This window comes from Brassica napus, chromosome C7 (assembly GCF_020379485.1).
Source record: "Brassica napus cultivar Da-Ae chromosome C7, Da-Ae, whole genome shotgun sequence".
Classification (NCBI taxonomy): Eukaryota; Viridiplantae; Streptophyta; class Magnoliopsida; order Brassicales; family Brassicaceae; genus Brassica; species Brassica napus.
The window spans coordinates 37031992-37049990 of record NC_063450.1 but is presented as its reverse complement, the minus strand read 5'-3'; the positions used below and the strand labels follow the sequence as shown (position 1 = coordinate 37049990).

Here is a 17999-nt window from a genome sequence, read left to right as displayed (position 1 = left end):
AAAAATTCTCTTTAGTAATTTCTTTTTGTTGACGAAAAATTTCCTTTAGTAATTTCTTCTAGGGAACGTTTCTGCTTTAACATTAAATCTACCCATAAGTATCCTTTTAAACTGTCTACATATCAATAACAATATAACTTTTTTTTTTTTGCTAACCGAGTATCCTGGCCCCACCGAAGTGGTCCAGACTAGAGACCGAAGTGAACATGGACGCTGCCAGAACGTCACCATGTGGCTCACCGTGTAACGGTCTTCGGTCTCGGATGCTGCAGCCCACATGTAAATTTTCGCAGTGGCCAAGGCTCGAACCCAGGGGCGGACACTCCAGCTGGAGTTCCTATACCACTAGAATAACAATATAACTCTTTATATGTATCCATTTATTTTTTTTATTTTTTTATTTTTTTTTTTAACCTGGGGGTATCTCGGGCCTATGGAAAGGCCCAGACTAATCCCCAAGGGGAGGTGCAGCCCACGGATAGACCCTCTCTCCGGGTATGCAAATGGGCCCTAAAACATGGACCCATATCCGTGTGGGGTGTCCAGAGACATCATGAGGTAGTTCCCTCCGACAGGGCTCGAACTTGCAACGTGGATGCAGAAAGGAGTCCGTCCTTACCATTGGGCCATGATGTTCCAGACTGTATCCATTTATTCCACTCAAATTATGTATGAGGTACTTCTATAATAGATGTAAATATAAGTGTTCGGTTTTACAAATTTCCTAGAACCATGATATTTAAGTGTCAGTCTTGTTGACAAAAAAAATTATCTGTGACAACAATACCTATTGAACACATTTTTTAAAAAATTGAAATTTTATAAATCAACCCAAACACATTACCATATGCTTTGATTTAATCCATGATTATTATGTCAAAATTAAATAATACTCTCTCCGTTCCTTAATGATAGACTTTTTAGAAGAAAAAAATGTTTCAAAAAGATGTATATTTTGTGTTTTATGAAAAAATTGTAAACTTCAAGAAAATTAATTGATTTTATTGAATTACTATTGGTTAAAAGTTATTAAAAATTAAAAATTACAAAAACGATACATTTATTATGGTAGTTTAATGTGTTTTCTTAATATGCGTGAAAATATTAAAAAGTCTATATTTGTGGAACGGATGGAGTACCTACTGAACGATAAATCCTACTAGTATATTGATGAATGGGCTATGATCATCATTACTTAGCCACCGTATTATGAAAGTTTTTGAACTTCTTATAAAGTTCTTTTGGTAAAAACTTCTTAGTGAAATATCACGTTTAGTTGATAATTTGTGCGACATATATATAATAACTAGTGGAGATTCGTAATCATCAAATTCCGTATGCTTTCGATATATAGAAATAAAACTCAACGTAATGTGATTATCATCTATTCAGAAGACGTAAAGATGATCTTTGCATAATCACCTAATACTAGTTTACAATAGTTATCATTGTGTTACTATTCAAAAAATTATAAATACAAATAATATATATATATGGGTGTACATGTATCTTAGAGACCTCATATTTTAAATAAAATGTGACAAAATAATATACAAAAGACATTGATCAAGTTGCATGAGTTTGAGTTCGAATAGTTGTTTATATTTTTCTAACTCTGGCTATGCAACGTAGTGGAAACCCAAGTACGAATACGGTAGAACACAACGACAAGTGGTTGAAATTGATTGGAGCAGAGGCCGCTCTACTTGGCATGATGAGATCATGTAAAGAAGGTGAAAGCAAGAAAAGATGCACATATCACGTTCTGTTAATATTAACAAAATTAATAAACTAGTATAAATCACTATGGGAAATTGGGTCATTCCTCCAACAAGGCAACAACAAAACCCCATCAATTCCCACTTCACACAATAGTTCTGTTATATAACTAATCATTTCCATCTATGGATCAAGATTTTAATATTTTTATAAGTAGTCGTTTCTACTCACTAATTTTATCATCATCTTCACTGGATCACATCCTCGTCACTCCAATAGAATAGTAGAAAGTGGTTATCCAATATATTTTCATTCTACGAGAGTTTTTTTTTTTTTTTTTTTTTTGTTAAACCTGGGGTATCCCGGGCCAATGGAAAGACCCAGACTAATCTCCAAGGGGAGGTGCAGCCCACGGATAGACCCTTTCTCCGGGTATGCAAATGGGCCCTAAAGCATGGATCCATATCCGTGTGGGGTGTCCAGAGACATCATGAGCTAGTTCCCTCCGGCAGGGTTCGAACTCGCAACTTAGGTGCAGTAAGGAGCCCGTCCTTACCATTGGGCCATGAAGTTCCGGACATTTCTACGAGAGTTCTTAGGCAATAAAACAGTGTAACATATTCTTATAGTTACTGCAAACAAACTATATTTTTTTATCCTGTCTAAATACACAAACATGCTCTCTGCTCTATTTTTATTTCTTAAGTTGCAAAATATTATCACTATATGATATTAATAAAATGTGGACTCACCATTCTTTCGTTTCTTCCCTTTTATTTGATAAGCATGCTAAGTAGACTATACACAAATAGTGTTGCTTTAATGTGGTACTAGATTTTGAACCGTATAAGAATAGAACTCTTTGGAAAGCAATAAATATGCGACCCTGAATAATTTTTATAAAGAATATATATTTCTTTATATATATAATAATAATGTGTGGGGATGAACAAGGCAATAGTGTGAGGGGTTAAGTAAAAAACAATTGTTGCAAAGCTATAAGAGCTGGCCACTGCCTTAAACAAACAAAAATTCTATCAATCTCTTTCCGCATTTCTTTATATATTCAATTTTATCTCACATCTTCCATCATATTGATCAATATGAAACCCCCATAATCATTCCCACCCCCCAATAATCATGATATATGTGATACATAAAATATAGTGACGATAACAGCTTATTTCCAATTCATGTTTCTTAAAATCTTAGCTTGTATTCCACTTGTGTGTATCATACTGTTAAACTCCCATTCATCTATAGATTCTGTATACTATTTTTGCATTGGATTTTATATTATATCGTTGTTGTAAATTCGTATTTTGGTGGAAACATGTGGTAAAAGTTTATAAGTTATACGATGAGCTTATGGCATAGATACTATTATTTTTATGAATGAAAATCTTAACAAGGGTGGATTCACTTAATCAAAGAAGGAAAAATCCAAGTACATGATGTGAAAATATAAGAGCATCATTATCCACGGTTTCTTAGGACAGGGTTCTTAGGGAAATATAAGATTAATGGGGAAATTCTTAGAGCGAAGTTTTTAACGAAATATAAGAAACCGTCTCTTAACTTTTAACTAAAAAAAAACTAAGAACCGGTTGTTAAATAAGATATTTAACAACCAGTTCTTAGCTTTTTTAGTTAAAAGTTAAGAGACGGTTTATTATATTCAGCTAAGAATCCCGTCCTAAGAACCTTCCATTAATCATGGTCTGATGAAGGAAAAGAAGACTATATGTGTGTAGTTGGAGTTGGTAAAGTTGCATTATAGGTTTAGGAAATTGGAAGCTACAAATACTTTATCCAATGGAAATATCATGTACAAGTGATGGGAGATAAATGTTCACTCTCTTTCAAAGTAGAGCCCAAACGCCACAATATGACAATTTTTTGTGACATAAAGAATTGAGAACGACCCATGTTGTGGTGGGAATCATTTTTCATCTCCACCATATTTTCTTTTATTGTGATTATTTAACAATAAATATATTTAATAAATGAGTGATTTGTTTTCATAAATTATAAGAAAATATAAGGTCGTTAAGAAAATATAATAAGCTTTAATTTTTTTTTTTGAACTATAAGCTTTAGTTAATCCTCAACTGATGACTTGGAGCACTATAATAAAACGAGTGAAATTTATATGGTTTATATAAAAGTTTGAGTAAAAGAAATATTTTAAAAGAGAGAGCGAATATTATAAAGACAAGAACTTTGTTGGCTGATAGAAATTAAAGAAAGAAAAACGTAAACTTTTTGGTCGAACGAAAACGTACTTTAGTGTAAGAAATTGTGATAAAATGAGGGACGAAAGGAGTGAACTTTTGCATTGGGTTCCATTATCTATCATAGAGTCACCCTTTTTGTGGCTACTTGTGGGCCTTTCTCATTTCACCGACCTTTTACTCTCCTTGCATCTATATCTCTTTTCGATTTAACATAAAAGTAGATACAGTTTCAGTTTTATACAAAATATAATAGGATAAGAAAAATAGATGTACACCAAAAAATAGTTTAGTATCAAATACTGTAAACCAATACGTAGTACGCATGCTTCCCATACATATATGACGACAAGTTTGCTCGATAAGTCTCACGGATTCATCATCATCCACCACGTTATAAAATTTTGTATCCACAATTTTCTTTTCTATTATAACACAAACTAGACTTTGACCCGCGCACCTGCGCGGGTTTATATTTTGAAAAATATGTTGATATTTGTTTTTCATGTAATTATTAATGTTTGGCAAAATGAATCTGAGGAACAGAACCGATACCGATCCAAAAATATAGTACCAAACCCGAACAGAAATTGATTAAATATTCGAGTTATTCAAAATTTTGTTATTTAGAGAACCGAATCTGATCCAAACCGAAGTATTCGGGTACCCGAATTATCTAAAAATATATTTATATACTTATATATATATATTAATTATTTTTAGATTTAACGTATATAAAACATCAAGAATGATACTTTTAAATTAGTTTAAATACTTGAAAATATATATAGATAGTCAAAAGTAAATATCTGAAATAGTTAAAGTATACTCAAATCACCAAAAATACTTAAAATAATTATTGATTCTGTGTCCAAAATTTTAAATCAAGCCAATTGATATGTTAAGCTTAGGTATTCTAACATATGTTATTCAAATTAATAGGTAATATATTATTTTATTTCTAGATTTTGAGAAATTTAAAATATATAATGATTTAAAACTATAAAAATAATTTAAATAGATTATCAAAACCCGAACCAAACCCGCAAAGATCCGAATTGAACTCAAACCAAAATTTAGAAACATCCTAATAGGGCTGAAATCTTTGACCCCAAAAACCCGAAACGCAAACCGATCAGAACCAAACCTGTGTGGGTACCCGAAAGCCCATCCCTAGTCATTATTATATATCGTATATTGTCATCATATAATTAATCGTATTTTATATGTACCATCATATAAGTAATCATATAATTAATAGTATTTTATACGTATCATCATATAAATAATTACATATATTATATTTTTAAAACTTAATATGAAATATAAAAACCATAATTTGAGTTGGTATTTCAAATTGAGCTCTGTGTTTTATTTTTCTTATATATATTGACAACATTTTTGTATAATGGTTATTGAAAAATAGTTTAGTAAAAATCCATTTTTGAATATATATATATATATATATATTAATCAATTTTTTGATATAAATCAACTTTGAATTATTATTTTGATTTGAAATATGTATATAAAGTTTAAATTTTGTTTTATGGTTAGTTTGGAAAATAAAAGTTTTAGGCAATTAGATTGAGCCATTTTCGTATATTTTAAAACTGGCCGAGATAGATAGTTTCTTATAATATGATGTACTTTTAATTTTTCTTAATAACATAAGTCCATTACTTTTTTTCTTAATACTACTATCCTTGTTTCCAAACAAAATTATTTTTTTTTAAAGGACTACAATCCATGTTTCCAAACACTCCAAATTTTTTTAATAGTCCTATTCAAGTCTCCAAACACTCCAATTTTGTACTTGAGTTTTAATAATATAGATATAAAATGGAGTGTGTCTTGTATACATCCAAATCCAACTCTTTAGTATAAAAAATAAAATTATGTACAAAAAAATAGGGATGGAGCTATTGTATGAGATCTGGATCAGTCCCCGAATTCATTCAGGATATATTCTAAAAGTTGTGATATTCGAAAGAGTACTCAAATCTGAAAGTAAAATTTAGATTCGTCAAAAATGAGTCCAGATTTAAATATCTTGAATCACAAATCCAGATATAAACACAAATCTAAATTTGGATATTTGGATTCTTCCTTCCCTACCAAGCAGATTATGTAGATTGTAATCCTCTTGTAAATGAAATAAAATATTAAGTTGCATTTCTTTTTCTAAGATTATTTTCAAAATTAATTTCAAACCTAAATTTTACATGCTCCAAAAAATAATTTCAAAACTTCAAATTTTAAATTTTAAATAGTGAAATTTCATATTTGTAAATTTCAAAACTTTTTTAATAATTTATTTTTCAAATAATTTTGTTAATTGTTTTAATTATCATTTTAATCATTATATTTTTGTATCTTATACAATTTTTGAAATTTTAGTCTTTATAATAATCTTGTTAAATTTTCTACTTATAATTTTAGTCATTATAAATTTTATTCTTATACAATTTGGTACAATTTCATATAATTTTGTCACTTTTATAGTTATCATTTTCGGGGCTTTTTGCAGAATTGACCTATAACTTAAAGTCAAACACAAAACTAACCTCCTTTATTTTTGAAAATTGGTTTTGCCCTATTCACCCCACAAGTTCATATAATTTACGAAAATGCCATCAATTTTTTTTTTCTTTTTTTTTTCGAAAATGACATTTTTACTCTCTCACCCTCATCATCTTCAAGTAATTACAAGATTGCCATTGTCATCAATACCACAACCACCATGAACAACCAATTTGAAGCTCTTAATGCTCCCAAAATCGATTTACCCTTCTTCTTTTTCCATTCTTGTGAACTAAACACAACATGCCTCTCACTTTCTCTCCACAATGAGCTAAAAAAACCCAAGATTTTGATTCTAAATTTTTTATGGTTCATAGAGTCATAGAAGCTAACGATTCTGGGTGGGTTACTTTCGTTTGTGATTCTGTGTGCTTGGAGAAGCCTTATGTATGCTAAGGAACTTATCTCACCAATTTAAGGTATGACATCGAGTTTTTTTTCAGATCTGTTCGTCAGACGACTTACTTGGGAAGTCGTCTGGCTGTAGACAACTTACCTGGAAGTCGTCTGGCTGTAGACAACTTACCTGGAAGTCGTCTGGTCAACGCAGAGGTTATTTTTGCAATTGACTTTGAAATCTGTAACCTGAGACGACTAAAAGTTAAGTCGTCTGTTTTTGTTTGGTTTCAAAAAAATTTCTAAAGAACCTAGACGACTTACATTTCAGTCGTCATAGGTTAGTTTTGCATTTGACTGGATAATTTCAGAAGTTTGACTTCCCCAGACGACTTACATTTCAGTCGTCTGGCGAAAATTAAAATAATAATATTTTTTTAAAAGTAGACGACTTACGGTTAAGTCGTCATAGGTTAGTTTTGCAATTGAAAAAAAAAACTTCAAAATTTAATTATACACAGACGACTTATACTTCAGTCGTCCACGAGACGACTTACTTGTAAGTCGTCCAGGATTTTTTTCTGAGATTCTGGTCAAACCTCGTAAATCCTGGACGACTTACATTTCAGTCGTCTCGTGGACGACTGAATTATAAGTCGTCTGTATATAATTAAATCATGAAGTTTTTTTTTTCAATTGCAAAACTAACCTATGACGACTTAACTGTAAGTCGTCTACTTTTAAAAAAATATTATTATTTTAATTTTCACTAGACGACTGAAATGATGACTATTGTTATGAGTTGGAAGAAGGGTTAAAATACTTCTTAAAATGTTGTATCAATATAAAGCTACCAACATTCTTGTTTATTAAGATGAGAAAAAGGCCATTGGAGTTTATTATTGCATATGAGAGATCCAAAGATAAGAAAAAGGCTACTGAAGTATATTATTTCATTGATTTGTAAATGTGTAAACACATTGTTAGCACATTTAATACATCTTGGAAAACATTATTACTGATTTTACAAAAAATTCACAACTAAAAGAGTAGACATGCAATTCACAAAACAGACCACAAGCAAAACTATTATAGATCATTCCTCTACAAAGACAAGCTTGGATTCCACTTGAGTAGACAAGACCACACAACTTTTAAGAAGTCCAGACGACTTCTAAGAAGTCCAGACGACTTCCAAGAAGTTCAGACGACTTTGTCAGAAGACTTTTAGGAAGTTCAGACGACTTCCAGACGACTTTACAGGAAGTCCAGACGACTTTACAGGAAGTCCAGACGACTTTACAGGAAGTCCAGACGACTTTGTCAGAAGACTTCCAAGAAGTCCAGACGACTTCCAGACGACTAACAGGTAAGTCGTCCCAGAAGTCTTCCAGATCTGAAAAACCTGCATATTAAATCCAGATCTGAAAAACCTGCATATCCAAAAACGTTCAAATGGCTTAAAAACAGAAAAAATGAGTGAAAGATTAGATAAATCTACCTTTACAGAACACACAAAAATACATATCTAAAAATAATAGATCTACCTTTAAATTAGTGGAAGATGAGTACCATCTAATTAAAAACCTGCAAAAAAGATAGATTAATAAGAAAGACATGAGACAAAACTGGAAAATTCATATAAACTTTGGTGTTTTCAAGTCAAAGAAATTAGAGTGGGTTTGGAGAGTTTTAGTTTGGGAAAAAAGTAAGAACTTTATACAACAAGAAGTTCCCAAATGAAGAAAAATCAGACATAAGAACTTACCAAAACGCTCAGATCTATTATGAAAGGGAGACTTCGTCAGAAGACTTCCATGAAGTTCAGACGACTTCCTGGAAGTCCAGACGACTTCCTGGAAGTCCAGACGACTTCCCTGAAGTCCAGACGACTTCCTGGAAGTCCAGACGACTTCCTGGAAGTCCAGACGACTTCCTGGAAGTCCAGACGACTTCCTGGAAGTCCAGACGACTTCCTGGAAGTCCAGACGACTTCCTGGAAGTCCAGACGACTTTGTCAGAAGACTTCCAGACGACTTCCAGACGACTAACAGGTAAGTCGTCCAAGAAGTCTTCCAGATCTGAAAAACCTGCATATCAAATCCAGATCTGAAAAACCTGCATATCCAAAAACGTTCAAATGACTTAAAAATAGAGAAAATGAGTGGAAGATTAGATAAATCTACATTTATAGAACACACAAAAATACATATCTAAAATTAATAGATTTACCTTTAAATTAATGGAAGATGAGTACCATTTGATTAAAAACCTGTAAAAGAGATAGATTAGTAAGAAATACATGAGACAAAACTGAAAAATTCATATAAAGTTTGGTGTTTTCAAGTCAAAGAGATTAGAGAGAGGTTGGAGAGTTTTAGAATGATGAACATTACATTTTTGTTGCAGCCATTTGAGAGGAGGAGAGAGAATGTGTAAATTTTTCTTTATATAGGGAGACAAAAAATCCAATTAGATTAAATATTTTTTACTCAGACGACTTCCTGGACGACTTACATTTCAGTCGTCTGGTGAAGAAATTAAAACAGACGACTTACATGTAAGTCGTCCAGAAGAGTTTAATATTTTTAGCAGGAAATTAAATAGTTTTAGCGGGAAACTAAAATAGAAGACTTTCCAGACGACTTACTTGTAAGTCGTCTGGTTTAAATTATTTAAGCGGGAAAATAATTTTTTTAAAAAATTTTAGGCGGGAATATTTGGACGACTTACATGTAAGTCATCTGTTTTAATTTCTTCACCAGACGACTGAAATGTAAGTCGTCCGAGTAAATTATTCAACAGACGACTAAAATATACGTCGTCCGAGTAAATTATTCAACAGACGACTGAAATATAAGTCGTCCACACCCTAAACATAACCCCTAAACTTAATTATCTAATTAAAGACTTCATAAAATCAAATCAAACTTGAAAAGTGTTTACTATACACATAAATAAACACATATAGGTGAAAACTAATTTTTGAAAAAAACATTTTAGTTTTCCAAAATCTAACCCTAACAATACATACAATACTACAACATTTGTTTGCCAAACTCCTAAACCAAAGTATTTCATGATTCACTACTTCCACTCATCTATCTTCAAAACAAATCAATTTTATCATATCTTAATTTATATCACTTAAAACTGTTTATAATTACTTGATTTTTATTTTTCACGCATCAAAATATTTTTTTACAAGATTTATAAATTATTTTTAAAATAAACCGGTACCAGACGACTTACACTTCAGTCGTCCAGACGACTTCCAACATCTCAGACGACTCAGACGATTTACTAGGGCTATATTCGTAAAAATGGCTTCTGTTTTTTTGTTTGGTCACAAGGGGCTGAGCTGTAATTTCACTAGGCTTTTAGGTTAGTTTTGCATTTGATTCAAGTTTGGGTATAAGTTTGGGGTTAAAATCAAGTTGTGGGTTAGTTTTGGTAAAAACTCCATTGAATAATTTGTAATATGCTTATTATATATTATATCATTAGATAAAAATTTGTGATTTTTATTATAAATAAAAAGATTATTGTGTAAAATATAAAGTTTATAAAATAATTTTGCACTTTTTATTTTGTAGAAAAATACCCTCACACTTAAAAATTTGAAGTTTTGCCAATTTAAATTGAAATTGTTTTGAGAGATGCTCTGAACCAGAAATTAAGATATTGTAGTTTCTATACAAACCAAATCTCAAAATAAACCCTACATTTGTATAAGAAGCTCGAGGGAAAAATAAATGTAACTTGGATGTAGACAAGTAGTAACAGTTTTTTTTTTTGTCGACTAGTAGTAGTATTATACGGTTGACAAAAAAAAGTAGTAGTATTATACGTATCCCTTTGTTAAGAAAAAAAACATTATACGTATCCCGGTCATATTGCAATACAACAAACATCTATCATAGTATCTGTTATTTACGGGAAGACGTGCTATTTCCCCATGAGAAGTATCGTATCCTTCCATATATCTCTCAAACTATGACCTCATCGTAGGTGTCCCCGAGAAGAAAGTTCGAAACGTATTTCTCCATGAAACTATAACAAACCACTTATATCTCCTTGAAATAAAAGTTCGAAAGCCATAGCCCCATAAAATTAAATCACTCGGTTTAAACCTATAAACTTCAACCGTTTTGGTTAATTAAACCAGTATAGACCAATTAACAACCCGATTAAAGATCCGATTATAGAAATCAAACCAGAAATTATAAACCTAAGCCGACAAACTCATAAACCCTTTCATCCCCCCCCCTTTCACTTATACCCAATTTCAACTGAAAATTGAAATTAAAAACCCTAGAACTACAGATCAAGGAGATAAAACACAAGAGAGATGGCTTCAGTTGATGATGTCGATGGAGGAGAAACCTTTGATGAAGAAGCAGAAGAGAGAGATGAATGTGAAATCGAGCACCTGCTCAACGAGTTCGTCGACGAGCCTTCCATTCGCCATGATCAGATTCCTGAGAGTGATGACGAGGAAGAGAAAGGCTGCAAGAAGAAACCACCAGAGGTAACTCACATCAAACGCGGTGATGGAAGCTTGTACAAAAAACATACATTCGTAAACGGGGTTGGTTTCAAAGATTGTGTTCTAAACTACGCTCTTAAGACAGGTCACAATATCCAACAGTACATGTATGATAAGGATAAAATTGGCTTTAAGTGTGTGGGTTCTAATGAGGGAGGAAGCTGTGAATGGAAAATATATGCTTCAGTTCTGTCTAGTGATAATGTGTGGAAAGTGAGAGTGTTTGTTGAGAATCATTCGTGTGTGCCTAATGGAGAGTGTTCGATGCTGAAGGTTCCTCAAATAGCTAGATTGTTTGTTGATAAAATCAGAGAAGAGCCGGATTATTACATGCCAATGAAGATTGAACAACTGGTTCTTGAGAAATGGGGGATCACAGTGTCAAGGGCTCAGTGTCAAGCTGCTAGAACTAAGGCGCTGAAGTGGATTGAGTTTGAGTATGATCATCAGTTCGCTCGTCTTCGAGATTATGCAGCTGAGATACTTGAATCAAACAAAGACTCTACTGTGGTGATTGAGACTTTGAAAAATACATATGGAAAAGATGAGTTCAACAGGTTCTACATTTGTTTCGACAACATAAGAAGGACATGGAAGGAGACATGTAGACCTTTGCTTGGAGTTGATGGATGCTTCGTTAAACACAAGATCAAAGGACAAGTGTTGGTGGCATTAGGAAGAGACGCAGATAATGCCATATATCCAGTGGCATGGGGTGTAGTTCAAGTTGAGAATACAGATAATTGGTTATGGTTTGTGAGAATGATAAGGGAAGACTTAGGACTTGATGATGGCGATGGGTTTGTTATCGTGTCTGATCGCCAAAAGGTTAGTGTCTTTATGATTTTTTTTTTTAAATGAGCTAATTGAATAAGTTGAAATGAATTTAACCTGGTTATTTTTTTGGCTTTTTGGTACAGGGTTTGATAGCTGCAGTTAAGGAGGAATTGCCTAAGGTAGAGCATAGGAAGTGTGTGAGACACATCTATGAGAATCTGAAGAAAAAACATGGAAGTAAAAGCGACATGAAGTCTTATTTATGGAGCTTAGCATGGAGTTACAACGAAGCAGAATATAAGGAAAGGCTGGATAGGATTTTGAATTACGATGTTGGTGTATATGATGATGTAATGAAGACAAATCCGAAGTCTTGGTGTAGAGCATACCACAGGTTGGGGCCGTATTGTGAAGATGTGGAAAACAATTCCACGGAGTCTTTCAATAACACCATTGGAAAGGCAAGGGAACTGCCATTTGTCCCTATGTTCGAGACAATAAGAAGACTTGCCATGGCTCGGATTGCAAAACGATCGGCAATCTCTCATGCTCACAAAGGTATAAAATGATTTGATTATTTTTTTTTGGTTTTCAAGGATTTCACTCTCTGATGTCTCTCATTCTCTAATGTGATTATTTTTTTAGGGATTTGTACACCATATGCGACTGAGTTTCTTAAAGTAGAGAAGAAGAAGGCTACTGAATGCACAATTACAAGAAGCACCAACGGAATGTATGAAGCAAAGTTGGGTGGATGTACTCACCGTGTCAGCTCGGATAGATGGACTTGCACGTGTATGAAGTTTGAGATTTGTGGTATTCCCTGTGAGCATGCCTATGGAGTCATTCTCCATAAGAAGCTTAAGGCTGAGGACTTCGTATGTAAGTGGTTCAGAACGTCTTTGTGGAGAAGAAACTATACTGATGGCCTTATTCCGGTGAGAGGTGCTCGATTTTGGCCTCAAACGGGTGCTCCGGACGTTCATATTCCACCTGATCCAGACCAACCGGAGAGGAAGAAGATGACTAAAGCTGAGAAGAAAAGAAAGAAACCGGCTAATGAGTTTCCAACCAAGAAGCAACCAAAACATAAAAAGAGAATAATGCACTGCGGAATATGTGGCCAACCTGATCACAACTCAAGGTTTCATAGTAAAAAACAGGTTTGTTATGTTTCTAATTCACCATTGGCAAGCTCAAAGATGATTGTTCTGTTTCTAATTCACCATCGTTCTATTTCATTTTTGGTAGGCTTCTGGAGCTGGTCCTTCTCATGTTGCTTCTCCAACTGCTTCTCAAGCTCCTTCTCAAGCTCCTTCTCCAGCTGCTTCTCAAGCTTCTTCTCAAGGTGGTTGTCATATCATCCATGGATATGAAGATATGTGTTGATGGTGGTCACGACTTTTGTGGTTTTTAGAGTCTCGGATTTGGTGTTGTTTTTGTCTCTCAGCTTTTGTGTTTTTTAGAGTCTCGGAAGTTGTGGGTTTTGGTGTGTCAAGTTGTTTTAAAACTTATCTTAACCCTCTTTTGTTCAAACCGATGTGTCTTTAGGAAATGGTAGTATCTATTTAAACATTATCTTGCTCAGGTTTATGTTGGCTTCATGGTTTTTTATCATTCTTGTTATCTATTTTCAATGCATATGACCAATAAGCTCTAAAACAAGTCATCATCTTACATAACAAAACAAACATAGATTCAAGTTCTTACAACACCAAACATAGATTCAAGTTCATAACTAAAGGAAAACAAACATAGATTGAACACAGCCAACACACATACATTCTTCATCATGCTTCACCATTTCTTGAAGCAGAGAACCACCATCGACCCAACACAAATCACACCTCCAATGCCTAAGACAATCATCAATTTCTTCATCTTTGTTTTCTCTTCAGCCAATACTGCCTCAACTCGATCAATTATTTCCGCCTCAACTCGATCAAGAACTTTGGCCTCAACTCGATCAAGAACTTCCTTCTCAAGGACCAATATCTCTCTTGTAATCTCTTTCACACATTGCTCAATACTTGCATTTTTGCATTCAAGTGATTCTAACTCCTCCAATATTGCCTCATCTATCCATTTGAATCTATGATCATCATTCTCCAGCTGAACAATTCATTAACATACATACACATACACAACAAAGCATAACTCAATCATGGTTCTCTAGATAAAAACGATTTTAACAACTTTCTTAAACATGACTAATCATGAATAACAACTAAAATTACCCTCTTCTTTGCTGCATACGCACATCGAAAGTATCTCCTGTAAGGATTAGGAGTCGAATTTGACATCAAGGGAATGATGGATCCACCACACCAACATTTCTTCGGGACACCTACAAAACGTCCACCTCTTCTACGCGCATTTGATGCTCCAGAGGAAGCTCCAGTCACGACATTTGAAGATCCAGACATCACTCCTTATTCTCACAGTCGGAAATTGGGGGGGGGGGAGAAGAGAATCGAAGTCGATAAATGAGTTTTAGGGTTCTTGTTCGTCGGGAAGTCAATTTTTGATTTTAAAGAGGGCGGGTCAACGGGTCGGGTCAATCTGGGTTTATGTTTAGTTTCGAACCGTTTTGGTTAATTAAACCATGTTTTTCGGTTTGGTTTTGTGATTATACCGAAAAATGGCTTAACTAATATCGAATTGAGTTTCATGGGGAAATACGTTTCGAACTTTCTTCTCGGGGACACCTACGATAAGGTCATAGTTTGGGAGACATATGGAAGGATACGATACTTCTCGTGGGGAAATAGCACGTTTTCCCGTTATTTACTTATAAAGTGAATAAGAAGAGTGATTTGTCTGACTGCTTCGGTGGTTAAATCTGCTACTATTCCAAATTCCCAAACATCACGCGCTCAAATCTCACCTGTACCTCAACATCCTGGTCAAAGTTTGAACTAACGAATCGTCCAACTGATAGTTTTAACTTTTACGTTTTAACCAAAAATATAAACATTTTCTTTATCACATTCCCACGTGATTAACCACTGTAAAATACTTACAAAATATGAAAATAGAAGTCCAAATAAAAATACTTCTATTCATTCTCTTGGAGTGTTTTAAGTATTGAGTGATATATAAGTCCAAATAGTTTGTAAGTAAAAAAAAAAGTCCAAATAGTTACCAAATAAGGTTTAAGTTTGGATACATCGAACTGCATCTTCTTTATAAGTTAAAGCTAAATTCTTCTTCAAATATTAATTTAAGTTTAAAACGAATTTCGTTAAATGTTGAATTTTTTAAACCAAAAGCATTGGTTGCTCGTTGAGTCATGTAAATTTAGTATAGTATTTAAACAAAATAACAACAACATTGCCAGTCTGCTTCCTTGCAATAACTGTTCTGTAATATCTCAGTTGAAGTGATATATTTGTGTTATATTTTACAAAATTGGAAATAAAACTCGAACCAAATCGCTATGGAGATAAAATTATATTTAAAGCAGTATGCCAGTATCTACTTATCGAAAGATAAGAAAACACAATCAAGATGAACAATAGGTGTGAAAAATGAAAACCCTATTCTAGATACGACTATATATTGTCTGAAGATCACATGTCGAACCATGTGCACTTTTAAATGCAAACAGTTTGAAACATTATTCTGTGATTTTAAAAAGTTATATCATACACTCAACAAAAAAAAATAACTCTTGGCAATATGCCGTAATAAAACCAGCACGTTCGGTTGTGTGCAACTTAAGGCAAATTTTTGAATGTACTAAACTTTATTGTATTATATATTCATAAGGTAACACATCCATAAATACAGTATTTTATTAAGTTCATACTTTAGAGCATGTGCATTGCTAGCAACCTTTAATTGTTATTTAAGTGGGGCATCATTAATTTTTAACTATTATAATTATGACAGGCAACTTTGTTAAGAAACACTTAATGATAGGAGTTTATTGGTAGTTGCTTAATTAAGGTTCCTAGCAATAAAAAAATATTAAATTTCTTTGTAAACATAAAATTGTTAAAAAAGATTAAAATTATTTATTAAATAAAACAAAGTCAAATATAACATTTTAAACATATATTTTAACATAAAAACCTTAAAACAAAGATTACTAAAATAAACGATAATAATTTGAAAGAGACATCGAAGCTCAATTGTTGTCTTGATCGCGTCCAAATTTATGCCATATATGCTCAACCAAATCACCTTTCAGTTGTTGATGCGCTTGTCTATCACGAATTCTTGTTCGAACACCCATCTGATTGGCGATATTTGTAGGGATATCTGTAGAATATGTGAGATCGACATATGAAGAAACACTTCCTTCTCCTTGTTGAAAATCCGAAACATCGTATTGAGTGTAGTCATCTCGTTCGTTTTCTACTATCATATTATGGAGTATGATACATGCTCTCATAATCTTCCCAATCTTGACTTTATCCCAAGAAAGTGCCGGATTTTTAACAATGGCAAATCGAGCTTGCAAGACGCCGAAAGCACGTTCGACATCTTTTCGGGCAGCTTCTTGTCGTTGAGCAAATAAAACAGCTTTCGGTCCTTGTGGAACTGGAATAGATTGGATAAAAGTTGTCCATCTCGGATAAATACCATCGGTGAGATAGTAAGCCAAATGATACTCTCTTCCGTTGACCAAGAAATTCACTTGCGGAGCTTGACCATTTATTATGTCATCAAAAATAGGTGAGCGATCAAGAACATTGATATCATTTAAAGTACCTGGCGGTCCAAAAAACGCATGCCATATCCAGAGATCATATGAAGCAACCGCCTCTAAAACGATTGTGAGTTTTCCAGAACCACGAGAATATTGCCCTTTCCAAGCGGTGGGACAATTCTTCCACTCCCAATGCATACAATCGATGCTTCCTATCATCCCGGGAAATCCACGAAGCTCTCCAATATGAAGTAGATGTTGAAGATCATCCGGTGTTGGTCTTCTAAGGTATTGATCGCCGAATAAATCTATTATTGCTTCCACAAAATTTTCCACACATAACCGAGTAGTGGTTGCACCGAGCCTGAGGTATTCGTCGACCGCATCAAGCGCAGAACCATATGCCAACACACGAATAGCTGCTGTACACTTTTGAAGTGTAGAGAGACCAAGTCTTCCGAGACCGTCTTTTTTTTGTCGGAAAAATGGAACTTCATTGGAGAGTCGATCAACAATATGCATGAACAATGGCTTATTCATTCTAAATCTTCGTCGGAAAAGATTTTCAGGATATGTTGGAATATCACTGAAATAATCATTCCATAGACGCATATGGCCTTCCTCTCGATTTCTTTCGATAAACACTCTTCTTTTCCTTGTTTTTTCTTGCTCACCATAAAGATTGCACAAATTCTCAAATGTTTCATCGAAAGTTTGATCAAAACATTCATCGAAAGTTTGATCAAATGACTCATCCAAGTTGTGATTAGAAGAAGAACCCATGAAAGGTTTGTTTTAGTGATGAGAGAATGAGAGAAGTATGATTGGAAGAATTGTTTCTGGATTATGATTGGAAGAATTAGTGATGAGCGAATGATAGAGGAAGAAAGTTAGATGTTTGTGACTTATTCTCTCTGAATTATATAACAACAACAACACTCTCTCGAGTACAAACCCGTGACTCGTGACACAACAACAACAACACTCGTGACCTCTGTCATTTACAAAAAGACAACACTCTCTAACTCTCGTGACCCGACAAGAACAACACTCTCTCACTCACATTCTCTCATTCTCTCCAGTACAAACCCGTGAACTATGCTTTCCTCTGTCCAAAGATATAAGATAAACCCGTGACCTCGTT

General features: G+C 33.7%; 3 protein-coding genes across 3 annotated transcripts; 2 read left to right on the top strand and 1 right to left on the bottom strand.

Moving 5' to 3' along the window:
* The first annotated feature begins 10355 nt into the window (after positions 1-10355).
* Positions 10356-13789, top strand: LOC125590269. The gene is made up of 2 exons (XM_048763690.1): positions 10356-13361; positions 13450-13789. The coding sequence occupies exon 1, from the start codon at positions 11224-11226 to the stop codon at positions 12280-12282; it is 1059 nt and encodes a 352-aa protein (XP_048619647.1). The 5' UTR covers positions 10356-11223; the 3' UTR covers positions 12283-13361; positions 13450-13789.
* On the top strand, positions 12447-13587 carry LOC106408109. Its single transcript, XM_013848935.3, has 3 exons — positions 12447-12756; positions 12844-13361; positions 13450-13587. Exons 1-3 carry the CDS (start codon positions 12447-12449, stop codon positions 13585-13587), a joined length of 966 nt encoding a protein of 321 aa, XP_013704389.3.
* A 206-nt stretch (positions 13790-13995) lies between the features above and the next one.
* Positions 13996-14624, bottom strand: LOC106408108 (uncharacterized protein At4g04775-like). The gene is made up of 2 exons (XM_022705552.2): positions 14436-14624; positions 13996-14310 (listed from the first exon to the last, which is right to left on the bottom strand). Exons 1-2 carry the CDS (start codon positions 14622-14624, stop codon positions 13996-13998), a joined length of 504 nt encoding a protein of 167 aa, XP_022561273.1.
* Between the last annotated feature and the right edge of the window lie 3375 nt (positions 14625-17999).